The sequence below is a fragment of the Rhinoderma darwinii genome, chromosome 3 (assembly GCF_050947455.1).
Source record: "Rhinoderma darwinii isolate aRhiDar2 chromosome 3, aRhiDar2.hap1, whole genome shotgun sequence".
NCBI lineage: Eukaryota > Metazoa > Chordata > Amphibia > Anura > Rhinodermatidae > Rhinoderma > Rhinoderma darwinii.
The window spans coordinates 1,153,044-1,177,004 of record NC_134689.1 but is presented as its reverse complement, the minus strand read 5'-3'; the positions used below and the strand labels follow the sequence as shown (position 1 = coordinate 1,177,004).

The 23,961-nt window shown below is 52.2% G+C and overlaps 1 protein-coding gene across 6 annotated transcripts in view; it reads left to right on the top strand.

Annotated features, from left to right (window-relative positions):
* C2CD5 (C2 calcium dependent domain containing 5) overlaps positions 1-23,961 on the top strand; it is a 76,871-nt gene that overhangs the window by 5,645 nt on the left and 47,265 nt on the right. For 5 of the 6 annotated variants that reach the window (XM_075855640.1, XM_075855638.1, XM_075855639.1 and 2 more), the window contains exons 2-10: positions 354-459; positions 4,742-4,828; positions 4,919-5,090; positions 6,747-6,842; positions 7,995-8,150; positions 8,668-8,866; positions 12,821-12,972; positions 21,420-21,505; positions 23,558-23,666. In XM_075855640.1, the coding sequence (XP_075711755.1) occupies positions 370-459; positions 4,742-4,828; positions 4,919-5,090; positions 6,747-6,842; positions 7,995-8,150; positions 8,668-8,866; positions 12,821-12,972; positions 21,420-21,505; positions 23,558-23,666 (1,147 nt within the window). In that variant the 5' untranslated portion in view covers positions 354-369. Of the gene's footprint in view, positions 1-353; positions 460-4,741; positions 4,829-4,918; positions 5,091-6,746; positions 6,843-7,994; positions 8,151-8,667; positions 8,867-12,820; positions 12,973-21,419; positions 21,506-23,557; positions 23,667-23,961 lie in introns of those variants that run through there. The other variant, XM_075855641.1, reaches the window with a different exon arrangement.

Sequence of the window (23,961 nt, the reverse complement as noted above, 5' to 3'; positions counted from 1 at the left end):
CAGTGAGGAGGAGGTGATATATATACAGTGAGGAGGTGATATATATATACAGTGAGGAGGAGGTGATCTATATACAGTGAGGAGGAGGTGATCTATATACAGTGAGGAGGAGGTGATCTATATACAGTGAGGAGGAGGTGATATATATACAGTGAGGAGGAGGTGATATATATACAGTGAGGAGGAGGTGATATATATACAGTGAGGAGGAGGTGATATATATATACAGTGAGGAGGGGGTGATATATATACAGTGAGGAGGGGGGGTGATCTATACACGGGGGGCGGGGGGGGGTGACTGATGTGACCTCCATGTACGTTTACATTATATATTCTGTTTCCCTCCCCCGCAGGTGACCGCCGTACGCCATGCCTGGGAAGCTGAAGGTGAAGATAGTGGCCGGACGCCACTTACCGGTGATGGACCGCGCCAGTGACCTGACCGATGCCTTCGTTGAGGTCAGATCTCTTCTCCCATACATCACGCAGTGTAGATTGTCAGCTCTTCTGCAGGGACAGCGGGGGGGGGGGGGGGCAGGATTCTAATCACCGGGAGCAATTCTTTTTAATCTGCCTCGTCCCCAAAAATAAATCTCCCCTGAAATCTCAGCAGTTTCCTCGTCTTGGAATGTTTTATATTTTCCTTTTCGTCTCCTACACCGGTGACCAATGCGGGTGATTACCACGAGTTCCTGCCCTTAAAATGCCCATAAGAGATGTCACCCAGCTTTCCATAGCCCCTGAATGGCAGAAAAATGTTTATAATACTAAGTCTCCTCCCCTCCCCGGCGCCTTCTCCGCACCGGCCTGTTTAAGCCGTCACTCACATTAGCCTTAAAAACTATCGCAGATCCAGTCAAAAATATCGGAAAAAGTAGAGCAGCGCGCAGATCTCTACTCAGTATGACGGACCCCCTTACAGTCAGCCGGGGGCGCTGCTCTCCTCCGTTATGTGACCGATCCAGCGCTGCCTATGACAGAATATAAACACAGAAATACCAACGCAGCCGCAAACAGTCTCGGTGTCCGTCTCCTGCGCTCCGGCTTCTGTTTATGAATCAGGAGGCTCAGGATGAACAGTCTCGGTGTCCGTCTCCTGCGCTCCGGCTTCTGTTTATGAATCAGGAGGCTCAGGATGAACAGCCTCGGTGTCCGTCTCCTGCGCTGCAGCTTCTGTTTATGAATCAGGAAGCTCAGGATGAACAGTCTCGGTGTCCGTCTCCTGCGCTCCAGCTTCTGTTTATGAATCAGGAGGCTCAGGATGAACAGTCTCGGTGTCCGTCTCCTGCGCTCCATCTTCTGTTTATGAATCAGGAGGCTCAGGATGAACAGTCTCGGTGTCCGTCTCCTGCGCTCCGGCTTCTGTTTACGAATCAGGAGGCTCAGGATGAACAGTCTCTGTCCGTATCCTGCGCTCCAGCTTCTGTTTATGAATCAGGAGGCTCAGGATGAACAGTCTCGGTGTCCGTCTCCTGCGCTCCAGCTTCTGTTTATGAATCAGGAGGCTCAGGATGAACAGTCTCGGTGTCCGTCTCCTGCGCTCCGGCTTCTGTTTATGAATCAGGAGGCTCAGGATGAACAGTCTCGGTGTCCGTCTCCTGCGCTCCATCTTCTGTTTATGAATCAGGAGGCTCAGGATGAACAGTCTCGGTGTCCGTATCCTGCGCTCCAGCTTCTGTTTATGAATCAGGAGGCTCAGGATGAACAGTCTCGGTGTCCGTCTCCTGCGCTCCGGCTTCTGTTTACGAATCAGGAGGCTCAGGATGAACAGTCTCTGTCCGTCTCCTGCGCTGCAGCTTCTGTTTATGAATCAGGAGGCTCAGGATGAACAGTCTCGGTGTCCGTCTCCTGCGCTCCAGCTCCTGTTTATGAATCAGGAGGCTCAGGATGAACAGTCTCGGTGTCCGTCTCCTGCGCTCCAGCTTCTGTTTATGAATCAGGAGGCTCAGGATGAACAGTCTCGGTGTCCGTCTCCTGCGCTCCAGCTTCTGTTTATGAATCAGGAGGCTCAGGATGAACAGTCTCGGTGTCCGTATCCTGCGCTCCAGCTTCTGTTTATGAATCAGGAGGCTCAGGATGAACAGTCTCGGTGTCCGTCTCCTGCGCTCCGGCTTCTGTTTACGAATCAGGAGGCTCAGGATGAACAGTCTCTGTCGGTCTCCTGCGCTCCGGCTTCTGTTTATGAATCAGGAGGCTCAGGATGAACAGTCTCGGTGTCCGTCTCCTGCGCTCCGGCTTCTGTTTATGAATCAGGAGGCTCAGGATGAACAGTCTCGGTGTCCGTCTCCTGCGCTCCGGCTTCTGTTTATGAATCAGGAGGCTCAGGATGAACAGTCTCGGTGTCCGTCTCCTGCGCTCCAGCTTCTGTTTATGAATCAGGAGGCTCAGGATGAACAGTCTCGGTGTCCGTCTCCTGCGCTCCAGCTTCTGTTTATGAATCAGGAGGCTCAGGATGAACAGTCTCGGTGTCCGTCTGCTGCGCTCCAGCTTCTGTTTATGAATCAAGAGGCTCAGGATGAACAGTCTCGGTGTCCGTCTCCTGCGCTCCGGCTTCTGTTTATGAATCAGGAGGCTCAGGATGAACAGTCTCGGTGTCCGTCTCCTGCGCTCCGGCTTCTGTTTATGAATCAGGAGGCTCAGGATGAACAGTCTCGGTGTCCGTCTCCTGCGCTGCAGCTTCTGTTTATGAATCAGGAGGCTCAGGATGAACAGCCTCGGTGTCCGTCTCCTGCGCTCCAGCTTCTGTTTATGAATCAGGGGGCTCAGGATGAACAGTCTCGGTGTCCGTCTCCTGCGCTCCGGCTTCTGTTTATGAATCAGGAGGCTCAGGATGAACAGTCTCGGTGTCCGTCTCCTGCGCTGCAGCTTCTGTTTATGAATCAGGAGGCTCAGGATGAACAGCCTCGGTGTCCGTCTCCTGCGCTCCAGCTTCTGTTTATGAATCAGGAGGCTCAGGATGAACAGCCTCGGTGTCCGTCTCCTGCGCTCCGGCTTCTGTTTATGAATCAGGAGGCTCAGGATGAACAGTCTCGGTGTCCGTCTCCTGCGCTCCAGCTTCTGTTTATGAATCAGGAGGCTCAGGATGAACAGTCTCGGTGTCCGTCTCCTGCGCTCCGGCTTCTGTTTATGAATCAGGAGGCTCAGGATGAACAGTCTCGGTGTCCGTCTCCTGCGCTGCAGCTTCTGTTTATGAATCAGGAGGCTCAGGATGAACAGCCTCGGTGTCCGTCTCCTGCGCTCCAGCTTCTGTTTATGAATCAGGAGGCTCAGGATGAACAGTCTCGGTGTCCGTCTCCTGCGCTCCAGCTTCTGTTTATGAATCAGGGGGCTCAGGATGAACAGTCTCGGTGTCCGTCTCCTGCGCTCCGGCTTCTGTTTATGAATCAGGAAGCTCAGGATGAACAGTCTCGGTGTCCGTCTCCTGCGCTCCAGCTTCTGTTTATGAATCAGGAGGCTCAGGATGAACAGTCTCGGTGTCCGTCTCCTGCGCTCCAGCTCCTGTTTATGAATCAGGAGGCTCAGGATGAACAGCCTCGGTGTCCGTCTCCTGCGCTCCAGCTTCTGTTTATGAATCAGGGGGCTCAGGATGAACAGTCTCGGTGTCCGTCTCCTGCGCTCCAGCTCCTGTTTATGAATCAGGAGGCTCAGGATGAACAGCCTCGGTGTCCGTCTCCTGCGCTCCAGCTTCTGTTTATGAATCAGGAGGCTCAGGATGAACAGTCTCGGTGTCCGTCTCCTGCGCTCCGGCTTCTGTTTATGAATCAGGAGGCTCAGGATGAACAGTCTCGGTGTCCGTCTCCTGCGCTCCGGCTTCTGTTTATGAATCAGGAGGCTCAGGATGAACAGTCTCGGTGTCCGTCTCCTGCGCTCCGGCTTCTGTTTATGAATCAGGAGGCTCAGGATGAGCGGTTCCTTGTAGTGATGAGTCTGTAGACATTGTGTCCGTGTATTTACAGGCTTCACTGCCGCGCGCGCTCCTTCTTGACGTCGTTTGTTGGATTCTCGTGTATTTTGTTCTTCTATGTAGCCGGGGCTTGTGCTGACGTGCATAGTTGCAGATAGAGCTGCAGACACTTCAGTTTATGCATTGTGTTTTATACCCCAGTCACATCTAGAGCTGCATTCACAATTTTGCTGTCAGTTTACTCTAATTATATCCAGTCTGATACATGTTACCTGCGCTGATACATTGTAACAAACTATTACGACAGAAGTCAGGTTTTTCTCACAGATGATTGTCTATTGTGATACATTGTAACAAACTCAGTTGTGAGAAGTAATAGTTCAGGACAGGTTTATAGTCTCTGGATGGTCTCGTTCACTGACAGCATAAAAGATCTGGTTAATGGTGAAGAATTGAAAGCAAATGCATATAAAGTCAACATTTGCGCCAAAAATTTTGACTTTTCATGAATTTTCGCCATTTTAGCAAAAAGTGGTTGAAGCTCGGCAGGAGGGACGGGGCCATCGGCGGCATGACACGTTTACTATAATTTACAGCAGAAACTGGCGTCGATTATAGGGGAAGAATATTGCGGTTCGTGGCTGGCGTAGATTTTCCTTTCTGGCGCGTGGACAGAAGAAGATGCGACATTTGTTTTGAATTGTGCGCCACTTAATAAATTAGCCGCTTCTCTCTTCTATGGGCTTCAGACTTAGACTGGGGTACGAAACATCCCCCCCAAAGACAGAACCGCCGCGGCCAGTGATGTCCTTTAACCCTTTCCATTCTAACCTTTAGGTGAAGTTTGCAAACACCACGTTTAAGACGGACGTGTACCCCAAGTCTCTGAATCCGCAGTGGAACTCGGAATGGTTCAAGTTTGAGGTGACGCTTTACGTTCTCCCCATGACGGCCGCTGATGGGATCTCAGAGCCTTTGCCGGACATTAACCCGTCGCTTCTCCCTCTGCTGCAGGTGGATGATGAGGATTTGCAGGATGAGCCTCTACAGATCACAGTCCTGGACCACGATACATACAGCGCCAATGACGCCATCGGGAAGGTGTACATAGACATCGACCCTTTACTGTACACCGAGGCCGCCACCGTCATCTCCGGCTGGTTTCCAATCTACGACACTATACACGGTAAGAGAAAGCGGAAACGTGGCCTGTCCCTCCAGACTGTCCCTCCAGACTGTCCCTCCAGACTGTCCCTCCAGACTGTCCCGCCAGACTGTCCCGCCAGACTGTCCCGCCAGACTGTCCCGCCAGACTGTCCCGCCAGACTGTCCCGCCAGACTGTCCCGCCAGACTGTCCCGCCAGACTGTCCCGCCAGACTGTCCCGCCAGACTGTCCCCCCAGACTGTCCCCCCAGACTGTCCCTCCAGACTGTCCCCCCAGACTGTCCCTCCAGACTGTCCCCCCAGACTGTCCCGCCAGACTGTCCCGCCAGACTGTCCCCCCAGACTGTCCCCCCAGACTGTCCCCCCAGACTGTCCCCCCAGACTGTCCCGCCAGACTGTCCCGCCAGACTGTCCCGCCAGACTGTCCCGCCAGACTGTCCCGCCAGACTGTCCCGCCAGACTGTCCCTCCAGACTGTCCCTCCAGACTGTCCCTCCAGACTCTCCCGCCAGACTCTCCCGCCAGACTGTCCCTCCAGACTGTCCCTCCAGACTGTCCCGCCAGACTGTCCCGCCAGACTGTCCCGCCAGACTACACCTAGTGAAGCAGAGAAATCACGAGCGGCTCCACTGCTGATAATACCGATGGATCCGGCGCTCCGGTTATATTCTCCGTTGTCCTCAGAGACTCCAGATTAGAAATACACGTACAACAAAACCGAGCACAGCCACTTATGGGAAAAATCAATAATGAAAATGAGAAAAGCAGGATGTACGAGTGTCATCCTATACATTAATATTGGGACCACTATACACAATCTACAAAAAAAACATCAAATATCATGAAAAATAATATTAAATATCATGAAAAACTACTGGAAATGACTGCAATATATGACACAATATATAAGAATTACCCACCAAGGTAAAATACAATGTAATCGCGTATACAGCCCTATCGTATAATCACCGGTTGCAGTCCTGATCGGAGATAATGGCGCCTGATCCACTCCTTGTGCTTAATGTTCGCACTTCTATGAATTGCACAGCAAGTTCTTGTAGAGCGTTCCTAGGCACTGAGTATCAAATAAAGTGTCCCTCAGTTCTCCAAATAATTCAATGTCTTCGGCCCCTCCCCTTTGGCACATCTCTTCTCTCTGTGACCCCTCCCTCTTTCTCACATCTCCCGGAGGCTCCTCCCCCTTTCTAACCTCTCTGGTTCCTCCCCTTTAACATTTCTTCTCTCTGTTCCTCTTCCTCCTTTATCACATGCCTCTCCTCTCTGTGGCTCCTCCCCTTTCTCACACATGCCTCTCCTCTCTGTGGCTCCTCCCCCTTTCTCACGTGTCTCTTCTCTGTGGCTCCTCCCCCTTTCTAACATCTCTGTGGTTCCTCCCCTTTATCATCTCTTCTCTCTTCCTCCTTTATCATGTCTCTCCTCCCCCTTTCTCACACATGGCTCTTTTCTCTGTGGCTCCTCCCATCCCAGTTCTGTGTGGCTCCTCCCACCCCAGTCCTCATAGTGGCTCCTCCCATTTACACTGACTTTGGCGCAGCACCTGATGGCGGCCTGGCACTGATCACATTAGTCAGGATCGGGAGGGACACGTCCGCAGGAGATATTTCTCTGTCTGTATTTCTGTGTTGGATTTAACGTTTTTGCGCTGTTTTCGGTGCAGGGATTCGCGGTGAGATCAGTGTGGTGGTGAAAGTCGATCTCTTCAATGACCTGAATCGTTTCCGACAATCTTCCTGCGGGGTCAAGTTCTTCTGCAGTAAGTGATGTGCCGACATCCGCCATGTCCCGCGTTCTGCTGCCGGGATCATGTGATGGGACTAGTAGTCCCTACAGCTGTGTCTGAGGGGAAGGCGGTGAACTGATCCTCCAGTGATTGTCCGTGTTATTTCACGAGGGGGCCGCCCCCCGCCCCCCCTCCCCCACGCGAGTCATGAACACCGAGGCGGAGACATTCAAGTCCTGCTCAGAATTATCTTATGTAGAGAATGTCTAGATAATAAGGAATCCGCTGTGAACACGAACCTTTCATGGCCGCTATTGCAGCCACTCAGCTTTTCCAGACCCCTGAATGGCATATATGCCAAGGTATGCAACGTAGTGTCCCTCTCTCACATGTCATTTTCTCACTAATCAACTTTGCCATTCAGGAGTCTGGGAAAGCTGGGTGACAATCCTTGTACAGTACACAGTAGTGATTATATTCGTCGTCTTCCAGCGTTTCTAAGCTCCTGAACGGCAAACTTGCCTAGTAGTGCAGCGACACATCCTCCATCATTGCAGCACTTATAGGTTATCACCCAGCTCGTCCAGGCTTCTGCATGGAAGATCAATCGATATATAAAACATTACATACCCCCTTCCTATATTGCTACATAACATCAGGAGTCTAGGACAGCTGGGTGGGAGCAGTATTAGAAGCTATATAGACTGTCACCCAGCTTTCCCAGAAACCAATATAATGAAGAGCGGGACCCTATCTGCTGGGGGGTAATAGGGGATTGTACAGGGTTAGGACCCCTCATTGATTTATGTGTGGTGTTTGCAGCGCCCTCTAGCTGCACTGACTAGTTACTGCGCTCGTGAAAGGCCCCGTGGAGTGGCATTGACGCGCCCGACCGCCGCACCCGCACATTGTTCTGCGCTGTTGTCAAATCGCTAGTACGTAGGCGTGCGTAGTTGCGCGTAAATCGGCTGTTGACCCGCAAAATCGTACGGCCATAAAGAGCGTATTTATTAACGGCCACACCATTTTACCGGTAAACAGCCGTATTACCCGCAACATCGCGCAAGCATGAACGAGCATTTTGAGAACCGCACCAAACAGGTGGAATCCGTGCCGCTCCGGGGGCCGTGCCCTTTGTTTGTCGTGCAGGTTTAGATTATTTCACCTGCTTTGTTTACATTCCAGCCACGTCCATTCCGAAGTCGTACCGCGCGGGCGTCATCCACGGCTTCGTAGAAGAACTGGTGGTGAACGAGGATCCGGAATATCAGTGGATTGATCGAATCCGGACCCCGAGAGCTTCCAATGAGGCCCGGCAGCGTCTGATTTCCCTGATGTCAGGTGAGCGGGTACAGACGGGACGGGCGCGGCGCACCACCCTGCAGCTGCCATGTTGTGTCCTCTTTATGACGTCACTGGATGTGGAGGCGGTGTCTGAGCTGATTGAGGATGAAGTCATGTGATCATGTCACGCGGCCGCATCGCTCGCATAACGTCACCACAGCTCAGAATGGCGCGGTCCACGTATCTCTACGTTTCTGACCTTTACTCCTTATAATGAATTGTCAGGAAACAGGCGCTCGTCACTGGTTATAGTTCAGGACTAGCGGCTGGGACTCCAAAGGTCTCCTCTTAGGTCAACACGTGGATTCTATAATGTACGGCCGTGTTCCCCAACCTGTGGCTACACCAGCTGTTGCAAAACTACAACTCCCAGCATGTTCTGACTACCACAGGATTTCAGGGCATGCTGGGATTTGTAGTTTTGCAGCAGCTGGAGAGCCGCAGGTTGGGGATCACTGGAGTGTGTATATCATCAGCCTGTGTAATAACTGCCATGTACTGTAATCACCACCAGGGGAGCTGCAGAGGAAGATCGGTCTGAAGGTGCTGGAGATGCGGGGCAACGCGGTGGTGGGCTACCTGCAGTGCTTTGATCTGGAGGGGGAGTCTGGTCTGGTTGTTCGGGCCATAGGAACCGCATGTACGCTTGATAAACTATCCAACCCGGCTCCATTCCCTCCTGCCTGCAACTCCCCATGTAAAGAGCTGAAGGAGTAAGTATACAGCCATATATATATATATATATACACGTGGTCAGCGCGGACAGGTCATCCTGAAGATTTTATTTTTTTGTTTTTGGATTATAATAACATGAACCTTCCTAGATGAGGACCGTGACATAATGTCAGGCTGGTTACAGAGGTCCATGCTGCACTCTATGTGGATGAACGATCCCTAATACAATTGTTCAGTCCCCATCATTTTGCTGGTTTATCGGCTGAATGTTTCCCTCCACCAGCAGAATAGTGAGTGAAGCTCTGGAGTATAATACAGGATATAACTCCGGATCAGTACAGGATAAGTAATGTAATGTATGTACACAGTGACTCCACCAGCAGAATAGTGAGTGCAGCTCTGGAGTATAATACAGGATATAACTCAGGATCAGTACAGGATCAGTAATGTAATGTATGTACACAGTGACTCCACCAGCAGAATAGTGAGTGCAGCTCTGGAGTATAATACAGGATATAACTCAGGATCAGTACAGGATAAGTAATGTAATGTATGTACACCGTGACTCCACCAGCAGAATAGTGAGTGCAGCTCTGGAGTATAATACAGGATATAACTCCGGATCAGTACAGGATAAGTAATGTAATGTATGTACACAGTGACTCTACCAGCAGAATAGTGAGTGCAGCTCTGGAGTATAATACAGGATATAACTCAGGATCACTACAGGATAAGTAATGTAATGTATGTACACAGTGACTCCTCCAGCAGAATAGTGAGTGCAGCTCTGGAGTATAATACAGGATATAACTCAGGATCAGTACAGGATAAGTAATGTAATGTATGTACACAGGGACTCCACCAGCAGAATAGTGAGTGCAGCTCTGGAGTATAATACAGGATATAACTCAGGATCAGTACAGGATAAGTAATGTAATGTATGTACACAGTGACTCCACCAGCAGAATAGTGAGTGCAGCTCTGGAGTATAATACAGGATATAACTCAGGATCAGTACAGGATAAGTAATGTAATGTATGTACACAGTGACTCCACCAGCAGAATAGTGAGTGCAGCTCTGGAGTATAATACAGGATATAACTCAGGATCAGTACAGGATAAGTAATGTAATGTATGTACACAGTGAGTCCACCAGCAGAATAGTGAGTGCAGCTCTGGAGTATAATACAGGATATAACTCAGGATCAGTACAGGATAAGTAATGTAATGTATGTACACAGTGACTCCACCAGCAGAATAGTGAGTGCAGCTCTGGAGTATAATACAGGATGTAACTCAGGATCAGTACAGGATAAGTAATGTAATGTATGTACACAGTGACTCCACCAGCAGAATAGTGAGTGCAGCTCTGGAGTATAATACAGGATATAACTCAGGATCAGTACAGGATAAGTAATGTAATGTATGTACACAGTGACTCCACCAGCAGAATAGTGAGTGCAGCTCTGGAGTATAATACAGGATATAACTCAGGATCAGTACAGGATAAGTAATGTATGTACACAGTGACTCCACCAGCAGAATAGTGAGTGCAGCTCTGGAGTATAATACAGGATGTAACTCAGGATCAGTACAGGATAAGTAATGTAATGTACACAGTGACTCCACCAGCAGAATAGTGAGTGCCGCTCTGGAGTATAATACAGGATGTAACTCAGGATCAGTACAGGATAAGTAATGTAATGTATGTACACAGTGACTCCACCAGCAGAATAGTGAGTGCAGCTCTGGAGTATAATACAGGATGTAACTCAGGATCAGTACAGGATAAGTAATGTATGTACACAGTGACTCCACCAGCAGAATAGTGAGTGCAGCTCTGCAGTATAATACAGGATGTAACTCAGGATCAGTACAGGATAAGTAATGTAATGTATGTACACAGTGACTCCACCAGCAGAATAGTGAGTGCAGCTCTGGAGTATAATACAGGATATAACTCAGGATCAGTACAGGATAAGTAATGTATGTACACAGTGACTCCACCAGCAGAATAGTGAGTGCAGCTCTGGAGTATAATACAGGATTTAACTCAGGATCAGTACAGGATAAGTAATGTAATGTATGTACACAGTGACTCCACCAGCAGAATAGTGAGTGCAGCTCTGGAGTATAATACAGGATGTAACTCAGGATCAGTACAGGATAAGTAATGTAATGTATGTACACAGTGACTCCACCAGCAGAATAGTGAGTGCAGCTCCGGAGTATAATACAGGATATAACTTAGGATCAGTACAGGATCAGTAATGTATGTACACAGTGACTCCACCAGCAGAATAGTGAGTGCAGCTCTGGAGTATAATACAGGATATAACTCGGGATCAGTACAGGATAAGTAATGTAATGTATGTACACAGTGACTCCACCAGCAGAATAGTGAGTGCAGCTCTGGAGTATAATACTGGATATATCTCGGGATCAGTACAGGATAAGTACACAATGATTGTGGGTCTGCACTGGGTGATGTCTGGGGTGTCTCTCTTGTGTTTGGCTGTGTTGTTGTTGCATCTGTTCAGGAGGTTCAGTAGGTGTCACTAGTGTTCTCTGGTGTCTGCCGGCCGTGGCGCTCTTCTTTTCTTGCATGCCTCTGGGTTCGGAAACTTCTACTAACCATTTCTCAGCTAATCATTCTTAACCTGTAGCACTTGTGTGTCCTGTTCTCTTTTTTTTCCTCGTGTTGCTTCCACCTCCCAGGTCTCCGCTGGTCCAGCCACCAAGCCACGGATATCGCTCGACTCACAACAGCCCTATTCACACTGCTACCGGCTCACGACTTACTCAGAACTTCTCTGTGTCTGTCCCCACTCTCATCTACACTGGTACGAGACTGCTCACCCTCTGGTGCGGGGGAGAGGCAGATGGGCAGGGTAGGCTGGTACGCCACTAACTACCCATGGCTAGGTGCTCAGGTGTGTCCAAAATCCCCTCCACTGACCTTTAGGGCTCCCCTCATTTACTAGGACGTGTTCTCCTTCACACTGAGAAATCTCGGCTTCACTTCTCTGGTACTTATGCTGAGTTGCATCATGTCTCATTCTCCAGTCACATCCAGAGCTGCATTCAAAAATTCTGGATCAATTAGCAACATGCTGGTACACAAATCTCTGAAAGCTTCTGTAAATCTTTATAATGCAGTGCACCCTGGTACGGCGGAAGCTTGTAATGTATTGTACATCAAAGTTTAAAAAAATAGTCTACAGCAGGGAGATGAGAATTAACCAGAAACTAGTAGAAATGGGAAATGCAGCTCTGGATGTAACTGGAGTATAACACGTGATGTGATAGCAGAATTGTGAATGCAGCTCTGGATGTGATTGGAGAACAAGATCTATCGTAATTGAAAATACATTTATAATCTGAACAAGGAGTATAATCCTCATCGTTCCTTAATTTGAATAGGCCTTGGAGCACAAACATCTTTTATGAGCTGCGGATCAGATGCACCGAGACCCCCGTGGTTTAGGGCCAGGTGAACGTCCGAGCTCCCCAATAATCTTAGGAGCCGTCTTTTCTTGATGGATTTCCCTTTAAACTGAGTATAATGAGGTGTGATTCCTGTAGTGAAGGCTTGTGGGGCTCCTGGAGTGGGGGGTCAGTGGAGGGGCAGCAGGTAATTGACGTTGGGCTGGCGGGGGTAGTGTTAGACCTCGCTCCTTGTAGCTGGTGCATGATAGTGAAGCTGGTGGATAAAGAAACCTCGTGAGGAGGACGCGCTCTTCTTCCTTGTGTGGCTGCGGCTTCAGAACGATCCTTTCTTCTGGTCTCTCGGAGGTTTTCTGCTTCTTTTGCTTTTATCATTTTTTTTTTGTGCTGATTTTGTCTGTCGTTGGTGGCAGACGCGGGCCTGGGGTGCGGCACGGACAATCGGAGGCGCTGGGGGAGCCCAATCATTCCTACCGACCCCAGTAGGGGCCCCCGTCTAATTTATTGGAGGGGTTACTTAATATATCTCCACCTTCTTCTGACAGGACCCCCTTCAATGAAGAGCTTATCCCCAATATTCACTCATCCGGACCCTCCACCCCTCTGAAAAACCAAACCTATTCCTTTTCACCTTCCAAGTCCTACAGCCGACAGTCCTCCTCTTCAGACACAGATTTGAGTTTGACACCTAAAACTGGTAAGACACATCCACCCGCCGGTACTTCAATTATTCTTTTGAGTTTCTTTATTTGTTTATTTTTATTTCTTTTTAATTATTTCTTCATCATTGCTACAAGTTATCAAAATGATGTCTGAAGTGTCAGATTTTACAGAACTATCTACTGGGTGTCATTCTACTCCACATGGCCCCGCTGGGTGTGATTCTACTCCACATGGCCCCCCTGGGTGTGATTCTACTCCACATGGCCCCCCTGGGTGTGATTCTACTCCACATGGCCCCCCTGGGTGTGATTCTACTCCACATGGCCCCCCTGGGTTTAGTTCTACTCCACATGGCCCCCCTGGGTTTAGTTCTACTCCACATGGCCCCCCTGGGTTTAGTTCTACTCCACATGGCCCCCCTGGGTTTAGTTCTACTCCACATGGCCCCCCTGGGTTTAGTTCTACTCCACATGGCCCCCCTGGGTTTAGTTCTACTCCACATGGCCCCCCTGGGTTTAGTTCTACTCCACATGGCCCCCCTGGGTTTAGTTCTACTCCACATGGCCCCCCTGGGTTTAGTTCTACTCCACATGGCCCCCCTGGGTTTAGTTCTACTCCACATGGCCCCCCTGGGTTTAGTTCTACTCCACATGGCCCCCCTGGGTTTAGTTCTACTCCACATGGCCCCCCTGGGTTTAGTTCTACTCCACATGGCCCCCCTGGGTTTAGTTCTACTCCACATGGTTTTCGCTGGGTTTAGTTCTGCTCCCTATGGCCCACGCTGGGTACAGTACTGCTCCCTATGGCCCACGCTGGGTACAGTACTGGTCCCTATGGCCCACGCTGGGTACAGTACTGGTCCCTATGGCCCACGCTGGGTACAGTACTGGTCCCTATGGCCCCCGCTGGGTACAGTACTGGTCCCTATGGCCCACGCTGGGTACAGTACTGGTCCCTATGGCCCACGCTGTGTACAGTACTGGTCCCTATGGCCCACGCTGGGTACAGTACTGGTCCCTATGGCCCACGCTGGGTACAGTACTGGTCCCTATGGCCCACGCTGGGTACAGTACTGGTCCCTATGGCCCCCGCTGGGTTTAGTTCTGCATGCTGTGGTCCCCTGCTGGGTACAGTACTGGTCCCTATGGCCCCCGCTGGGTACAGTACTGGTCCCTATGGCCCACGCTGGGTACAGTACTGGTCCCTATGGCCCACGCTGTGTACAGTACTGGTCCCTATGGCCCACGCTGGGTACAGTACTGGTCCCTATGGCCCACGCTGGGTACAGTACTGGTCCCTATGGCCCACGCTGGGTACAGTACTGGTCCCTATGGCCCCCGCTGGGTTTAGTTCTGCATGCTGTGGTCCCCTGCTGGGTACAGTACTGGTCCCCATGGCCCCCCGCTGGGTTTAGTTCTGCATGCTGTGGTCCCCCGCTGGGTACAGTACTGGTCCCCATGGCCCCCCGCTGGGTTTAGTGCTCCCTCTTCTGTTATCCAGCGCTCTGGACATTGTGTGTTCTGGTAAGAATGTCGTCCATATACGACTTGTGTGCAGAACTGTACTCCAAGCCAGCGGGGGGCGCTCATCACTTATATTACACTCCCGTTCAGAACCCTCAGTCTCATCCCATAAAGCAGATCAGGCCGGGAGATTATTATTTTTATGAAGTGATTTATAGCGGGTTCATTGTGAAGTAGTAATATCGCCATCAGAAGTGGTCGGGATGAGGTGCCCCCGCCATTGTAGTCCTATTATCATGAGCCAGGGGGATGTGACCTGGGGGCATCATGATAAATAAGTCCCAGTATAATCTGTTATTACCGCTCCCATCACACCCGGTCCCCAGTATAATCCAGGACTAGTGTTACCGGTATAACCGCAGCCTCACATCTCTGTCTGCTCTGCTAATGGACAGTTACAGAGGTTGTCTCCGGATGATCGCCCCGTCCATATGGGGACTCGCCATTCTATATACCAAAGCGAAGATCTGCTCTGAGGTACCCGGCGCAATCATGCATTACATGGACGACTTTTCTTTTGAATGGCCGCCATGTTTTGTTACAGTACTACATGAGGCTTTACCTGGTGATCACTGCTGATCGCCGGGTCAGAGAAGATGGACCTGCAGCGATCAGCTGATCACTGCGCCGGCTGCGGTCAGGGGTCCTGCGAGTCGTGGCTGAATTGTGTGGGGTCACACGGTGACAGTGGGGAGTATAATAAATCGATGTATGGATTGGAGGAGCGAGGGGTGACCCGGGTTCTCTAGTACATAGAATATATTGGTAGAATTGTCTCATACAGTCTGACAGATGGCGCAGCGTGAAGCCGGCGGCACAGTCCGCTCCGCACCTCTTGTCTCATACAGTCCGACAGAGGGCGCAGCGTGAAGCCGGCGGCACAGTCCGCTCCGCACCTCTTGTCTCATACAGTCCGAGAGATGGCGCAGCGTGAAGCCGGCGGCACAGTCCGCTCCGCACCTCTTGTCTCATACAGTCCGACAGAGGGCGCAGCGTGAAGCCGGCGGCACAGTCCGCTCCGCACCTCTTGTCTCATACAGTCCGACAGATGGCGCAGCGTGAAGCCGGCGGCACAGTCCGCTTCGCACCTCTTGTCTCATACAGTCCGACAGAGGGCGCAGCGTGAAGCCGGCGGCACAGTCCGCTCCGCACCTCTTGTCTCATACAGTCTGACAGATGGCGCAGCGTGAAGCCGGCGGCACAGTCCGCTCCGCACCTCTTGTCTCATACAGTCCGACAGAGGGCGCAGCGTGAAGCCAGCGGCACAGTCCGCTCCGCACCTCTTGTCTCATACAGTCCGACAGATTGCTCAGCGTGAAGCCGGCGGCACAGTCCGCTCCGCACCTCTTGTCTCATACAGTCTGACAGAGGGCGCAGCGTGAAGCCGGCGGCACAGTCCGCTCCGCACCTCTTGTCTCATACAGTCCGACAGATTGCTCAGCGTGAAGCCGGCGGCACAGTCCGCTCCGCACCTCTTGTCTCATACAGTCCGAGAGATGGCGCAGCGTGAAGCCGGCGGCACAGTCCGCTCCGCACCTCTTGTCTCATACAGTCCGACAGAGGGCGCAGCGTGAAGCCGGCGGCACAGTCCGCTCCGCACCTCTTGTCTCATACAGTCCGACAGATGGCGCAGCGTGAAGCCGGCGGCACAGTCCGCTTCGCACCTCTTGTCTCATACAGTCCGACAGAGGGCGCAGCGTGAAGCCGGCGGCACAGTCCGCTCCGCACCTCTTGTCTCATACAGTCTGACAGATGGCGCAGCGTGAAGCCGGCGGCACAGTCCGCTCCGCACCTCTTGTCTCATACAGTCCGACAGAGGGCGCAGCGTGAAGCCAGCGGCACAGTCCGCTCCGCACCTCTTGTCTCATACAGTCCGACAGATTGCTCAGCGTGAAGCCGGCGGCACAGTCCGCTCCGCACCTCTTGTCTCATACAGTCTGACAGAGGGCGCAGCGTGAAGCCGGCGGCACAGTCCGCTCCGCACCTCTTGTCTCATACAGTCCGACAGATTGCTCAGCGTGAAGCCGGCGGCACAGTCCGCTCCGCACCTCTTGTCTCATACAGTCTGACAGATGGCGCAGCGTGAAGCCGGCGGCACAGTCCGCTCCGCACCTCTTGTCTCATACAGTCTGACAGAGGGCGCAGCGTGAAGCCGGCGGCACAGTCCGCTCCGCACCTCTTGTCTCATACAGTCCGACAGATTGCTCAGCGTGAAGCCGGCGGCACAGTCCGCTCCGCACCTCTTGTCTCATACAGTCCGACAGATGGCGCAGCGTGAAGCCGGCGGCACAGTCCGCTCCGCACCTCTTGTCTCATACAGTCCGAGAGATGGCGCAGCGTGAAGCCGGCGGCACAGTCCGCTCCGCACCTCTTGTCTCATACAGTCTGACAGATGGCACAGCGTGAAGCCGGCGGCACAGTCCGCTCCGCACCTCTTGTCTCATACAGTCCGACAGAGGGCGCAGCGTGAAGCCGGCGGCACAGTCCGCTCCGCACCTCTTGTCTCATACAGTCCGAGAGATGGCGCAGCGTGAAGCCGGCGGCACAATCCGCTCCGCACCTCTTGTCTCATACAGTCCGAGAGATGGCGCAGCGTGAAGCCGGCGGCACAGTCCACTCCGCACCTCTTGTCTCATACAGTCCGAGAGATGGCGCAGCGTGAAGCCGGCGGCACAGTCCACTCCGCACCTCTTGTCTCATACAGTCCGAGAGATGGCGCAGCGTGAAGCCGGCGGCACAGTCCACTCCGCACCTCTTGTCTCATACAGTCTGACAGATGGCGCAGCGTGAAGCCGGCGGCACAGTCCACTCCGCACCTCTTGTCTCATACAGTCCGACAGAGGGCGCAGCGTGAAGCCGGCGGCACAGTCCGCTCCGCACCTCTTGTCTCATACAGTCTGACAGATGGCGCAGCGTGAAGCCGGCGGCACAGTCCACTCCGCACCTCTTGTCTCATACAGTCTGACAGATGGCGCAGCGTGAAGCCGGCGGCACAGTCCGCTCCGCACCTCTTGTCTCATACAGTCTGACAGATGGCGCAGCGTGAAGCCGGCGGCACAGTCCGCTCCGCACCTCTTGTCTCATACAGTCCGACAGATGGCGCAGCGTGAAGCCGGCGGCACAGTCCGCTCTGCACCTCTTGTCTCATACAGTCTGACAGATGGCGCAGCGTGAAGCCGGCGGCACAGTCCGCTCCGCACCTCAGTCATGGTTTTGATAACTTTTTATTGTGGATGGTTTTCCCTCCTGTGTCCCCGGCGTGGCATCGCCCGCAGTATATATCTGTATGCCCCCGGGCACTTCTTATTTCTGTTACTTTGTATCACTTTTGTGTTCTTTTCTTCCTTTGTGTTCTCTCTATCACCCGACATTCCGTCCTCATTCTGTCCTTCTACAGCTCTCATTCCAAAGGGTCCTGGACTGTTCATGTCCCCCAGCTCCCCCTCCCTCAGTTATGAGTCCCCTAGTCTGCTCCTGGACTGTAGCGTCTCCCCACCACACACCGGTCCTGCCAGCCCGCGGCTGAGGAGATCCGTATCGTTCAGTGACGAGCTGCTGCTGTCGGCTGGTAGGATCGCTCGCCTCCACCTCTTGGTTTGCTGAGTTCTCACAAGCACGTTACTGATTTATTTCTGTTTCATTTTGAGGAATATCTGACAGCGGTGAAGCCTCATCACCTGACTAACGTTATATGCACGCTGCTCCGGTACAACACTAACATCAGCGCATTGTAAGGCAACGATACCATCAACGCATCCTCAGTGATGTCACCGCTGCTCTCTAGTGAATGGATAGGCTGCATTCTCAGGGATGTCACCGCTGCTCTCTAGTGATGGATAGGCTGTATTCTCAGTGATGTCACCGCTGCCCTCTAGTGAATGGATAGGCTGCATTCTGAGTGATGTCACCGCTGCTCTCTAGTGAATGGATAGGCTGCATTCTCAGTGATGTCACCGCTGCTCTCTAGTGAATGGATTGGATGCATTCTCAGTTATGTCACCGCTGCTCTCTAGTGAATTGATAGGCTGCATTCTCAGTGATGTCACCGCTGCTCTCTAGTGAATGGATAGGCTGCATTCTGAGTGATGTCACCGCTGCTCTCTAGTGAATGGATAGGCTGCATTCTCAGTGATGTCACCGCTGCTCTCTAGTGAATGGATTGGCTGCATTCTCAGTTATGTCACCGCTGCTCTCTAGTGAATGGATAGCCTGCATTCTCAGTGATGTCACCGCTGCTCTCTAGTGAATGGATAGGCTGCATTCTCAGTGATGTCACCGCTGCTCTCTAGTGATTGGATAGGCTGCATTCTCAGTGATGTCACCGCTGCTCTCTAGTGAATGGATAGGCTGCATTCTCAGTGATGTCACCGCTGCTCTCTAGTGAATGGATAGGCTGTATTCTCAGTGATGTCACCGCTGCTCTCTAGTGATTGGATAGGCTGCATTCTCAGTGATGTCACCGCTGCTCTCTTGTGAATGGATAGGCTGCATTCTCAGTGATGTCACCGCTGCTCTCTAGTGAATGGATAGGCTGCATTCTCAGTGATGTCACCGCTGCTCTCTAGTGAATGGATAGGCTGTATTCTCAGTGATGTCACCGCTGCTCTCTAGTGAATGGATAGGCTGCATTCCCAGTGATGTCACCGCTGCTCTCTAGTGTGTAGATAGGCTGCATTCTCAGTGATGTCACCGCTGTTCTCTAGTGACTGGATAGGCTGCATTCCCAGTGATGTCACCGCTGCTCTCTGGTGTGTAGATTGAGTCATTCATGGTATCTTTCCCTTATAATCCTCTTGACCTGTCTTGTGCTTGCAGCGGGGGCGTTGCATGCGTGGGGCCCGGGGCGGTGCATGCGTGGGGCCCGGGGGCGGTTTTCTCTTTGTGTCGCGCGCCGTGCACTTCAGACCTCACATAATAATATTGGATAAATTAACAATTTTCCTGGCTCTAAAAAACGTTCGTCACCAAACTGGAATAGTAAAGGTTAATGTTCGGCGCAGAGCCGGTGAGTGGCGTCTTCAGCGAATATTGGGGACGGCTGAACGCACAATTCCTCCGTATAATGGCGGCGCAGGGTCTGTACTCTGCAGGGGATCAGTCATCTGGTGCGGGGTAATCCAGACTTCATGTATACTGTTCTCCTCCGCAGACTACAGGCTGTGATTTATAGTCTATGCTCTGCGTCCGGTACACAGCTCTGCTGCTGAGAGATAGAGGGGGAGGGTCCTTACCGCGACCCCCAGTCCTGACTATATGAGGGAATTGTGATTGCAGCAATGCTCTAATGTATTCTGCAGCGTTTATGGCGCAATGTGCCGGCACTGATATACACAGGACACCGCTCATACAGTATATACCCCCATATAGAATCCTGACAGCCAGGAGATCATGTGACCCCACCCGTCCCCCACTGCGGACGCTATCCTGTCATCTCCATCACTGTTCACACCAGGAGTCTGTCCCCTATACACCATATATATATATATATACTGCTGCGCTGGTGTCAGTGATTGCACGTGTCGTGTCTGCCTCACCGGTATCATCTACAGGCGGCGCCGGCGCCATATCACCATGCTGCTGCCGCCGGCCGTGTTTCCTTCTCTGATCGCAGCTACTAATGTGTGCAGTGCTGGGGATCCCCTGTTGGGTGGGGGGTTATTATAATGTATGTACCCCAGATCTACTGTCCTGAAGACCCCTCCCTTATCCTTATTTTAAAGGGCCGGTGTCCATCCTCCTGAAGTTCTGTAACATTTCTCTAGACTTTGTGTTACAGTTTCTCGCCATTTTTAGGATCTCTGCTTGCTGCTAATGAATTGGAACATTTATTGTCGTGCGCTAATATTGATCCCGCAGCTGAGGGTTTGTTACAATGCATCAGTGGAGGTAAGAGCCTGGATTCCAGGCCCAGAAAGAGATCTATGCAGCTGTTGTGTTTACCTAACAGGATTGTCTACACTGATACATTGTAACAAATACTCAGGGGTCTATACAGCTATTCAACCTCTATGTAAACTATGTTTTAAGTCACTGGCTGCAAGCAGAGATCTTGAAAACGGGGAGGAGTTGGAAAAAAAGTCTATTAGAAAGTTACAGATCGTGTTATTATGCAGGGAGGAAGCGTTATTCATAGCAGACTGGACGCGGCCTCGTCCCCTCCGGAGCAGCAATCATAAAATGGCTTATAACTCCGCACCTTGGAGGAAAGACGGCGTCCAGGGCGTTAGTGACGAACGTTCAGCGCATGTGCGGGCATAGTCCACGTCTCCGCAGTGACATCTGATGGTTGTCGGCTCAGTCCACATCTAGTATGACCGTCCGGGGGCCGCCTCGCACCCTCTATATTTCTGTAGGGTTTCCTCTTATAGGGGATTTTTTTCCCAATATTTAATGCGGTTTATTGCACTGGAGCGGCGACGTTATAATCTCCACGTCATTCTCATCGTCCAGCGGCCGCTTCTAATACCTGATGAAACCTGAACAATTATTGAGGGGGGTCGTCTCTTACTATTGGGACTTTGGCAGCGCCTCATACTAGTGGGATGTCTGCTGTCCTAACCGTATGAAAGCCACAAAATTATTACAGGAACACCCAATGATCATAGCACTTCGCTGCCTTGCATTGTTGGAGATGTAGTGTTTTGTACAATAGATTGCTGGTTAGAGTCTTGTGTCTCCTGCAGGGGGTGCAGCGAGGTATCCGCTCGTTTCACCCGTATAATGGGGGGGGTCCTGCTCACAGACGTCTTTTTTTTTTTTTTTACGTCACTGCTTTTGTGGTTTTACTTTTAGACCTGGTTATTCTCGCCCTAAGATTCAGTCTTTCCTCTAGGGTGCGGATCCCTGTTTGTCCGGCGGTCTCATGTCCCCCCCCCCGGTGACCCCCGACCCACACCCAGGGTCTTCTGGATTTGATTCCTGTGATTGAGTTTTTTTTCTCTTTGGTGGCGCCCTCTAGGTATGGGAAGTGGAAGTGCAGGAAGAGAAGGCGGCACCATTAAAGCTCTCCTGAGGCAGCAGACGCAGTCGGCACTGGAGCAGCGGGTAAGCGCGGGGGCGTCTCTTATGTCGGGGTAGTGACATGCAGCAGTGTGCCGGGGTCCTCCATCCTAAATGTAGGGTCCAGAGATTCTTGAACCCCCTTCATCTCCAGCTCTTCTCAGCCGCCCCGCACTGCAGACTCCTTAACATTGCAGCACCAAGAAGGAGAAGCCGTCCGGTTCTGCAAATGGAGGAAGTCGCCGGTGTCGCTAAGATCTGCAAATCATCAAATATTCCGGCACCCGCGCCAATCTGTGGCTTGTGGTGGGGGGGGGGGGGGGGGCAGAAAATCCAGATTGAAAGCAAAGTGTTTTTTAGCCACATGAAACCCCAATAATCGTGCTGGCGCGGTGCGGGGTGATTGTGCGTTGAATCCTTGACCTGAGACCTTGGTTATCACTCCGGCAGTTCGCTGGGCGCCTGGGCCGAGATGCCGGCGCTGCTTAACGTTGCGTGTTCCGGAGGTCGGGAGAACAACCATGATCGGGAATGACAGTAAGAAGCGCGCGGAGGCTGGAGCGCAGGTCTGTCCTTCAGCCGTGGGTCCCGCTTTTTTCTGGGACACAATGATAACCGGAGATCGGTCTGGAGACCACGTGGGCAGCGCCATGGAGAGGCCTTCACAAGGGAGCGTCACGCCGTCCTACCCCCAGGGTTATGGTGTGGGGGGAATAATGTGCGGTATCCGGACCCCTCTAGTCTTCATTTCACTGACATCTCGGGGTTACATTGATTTGGTGGTGCGGCCATTTCTCCCGTGTCCCAGAAGCCTCTTTCACCAGGACAACGCCGGGCCGCGTGTTACTCGTACTACTGTGAGCAGCCTGCGTGGCCTGAACGTGGTACCACGGCCTGCTGCGTCTCCGGACCTGACCCCCATTTAGCACATCTGGGACGTCATTGGTCGGTGACTAGCGGCCAGCAGCCAATCCTGATGATTTCTGTGCCCAAGTGCGATCAGCGCGGCAGAACATTCCTCGCACAACCAATAATAACCTCAGTGATCGCTGCCGGGGCGCGGGAGTGCGGGGATCGCTGCGCGGGGCGAGGGAGTGCGGGGATCGCTGCGCGGGGCGAGGGAGTGCGGGGATCGCTGCGCGGGGCGAGGGAGTGCGGGGATCTCTGCGCGGGGCGAGGGAGTGCGGGGATCGCTGCGCGGGGCGAGGGAGTGCGGGGATCGCTGCGCGGGGCGAGGGAGTGCGGGGATCGCTGCGCGGGGCGAGGGAGTGCGGGGATCGCTGCGCGGGGCGAGGGAGTGCGGGGATCGCTGCGCGGGGCGAGGGAGTGCGGGGATCGCTGCGCGGGGCGAGGGAGTGCGGGGATCGCTGCGCGGGGCGCGGGAGTGCGGGGATCGCTGCGCGGGAGTGCGGGGATCGCTGCGCGGGGCGAGGGAGTGCGGGGATCGCTGCGCGGTGCGCGGGAGTGCGGGGATCGCTGCGCGGGGCGATCACACTCCATACTGAGGAAATCGAGATGTTTTTGTTTCCATTTTGTTTTCATTTGCATATAATTAACATGTTACATAGTTACATAGTAGTTACATAGTTACATAGTTACATAGTAGTTACATAGTTACATAGTTACATAGTTAGTACGGCTGAAAAAAGACACATGTCCATCAAGTTCAACCAAGGGAAGGGAAAAGGGAAGAAAAAATTTCTACACATAGGAGCTAATATTTTTTTGTTCTAGGAAATTATCTAACCCTTTTTTAAAGCCATGTCATTAACAACATGCCACCGATCCTGTGATCTACGCAATTCCAAAACGTTTCCTTCTTGGTGTTACAATGTTGAGGAGAGTAGTGCCGGTATATTCTCTCCGTATCATCAGCCGCCGTTCCCAAGCTAATCCGGCACGTGCGGCTGGGTTCACATGTCATGGTCAAAATGGGATTTTTCCACATGCCGGGCGGTTCAGTCATCCTCCGCCAGCCTGACGTGCCTGATAACAGAGAATAATAGCAGTGCGGCGCCTCCGTGTTTGCAGTCCTCGTTGCGGTTGGTGACACATTATTTCCCGCGTGTAATAATTTTCGTGTTTTCTTTCTTGCAGGAGTTTCCGTTTTTCACTCTGACCGTGTTTCCCGCGGGCTTCCTCGTCCATGTTGGAGGTGTGGTCAGCGCCCGATCCGTGAAGCTTCTGGATCGGATCCACAATCCGGGTACGTCCTCCGGTCCTCTCTATAGACAATGACTCCCATCCTCCTCCGGTCCTCTCTATAGACAATGACTCCCATCCTCCTCCGGTCCTCTCTATAGACAATGACTCCCATCCTCCTCCGGTCCTCTCTATAGACAATGACTCCCATCCTCCTCCGGTCCTCTCTATAGACAATGACTCCCATCCTCCTCCGGTCCTCTCTATAGACAATGACTCCCATCCTCCTCCGGTCCTCTCTATAGACAATGACTCCCATCCTCCTCCGGTCCTCTCTATAGACAATGACTCCCATCCTC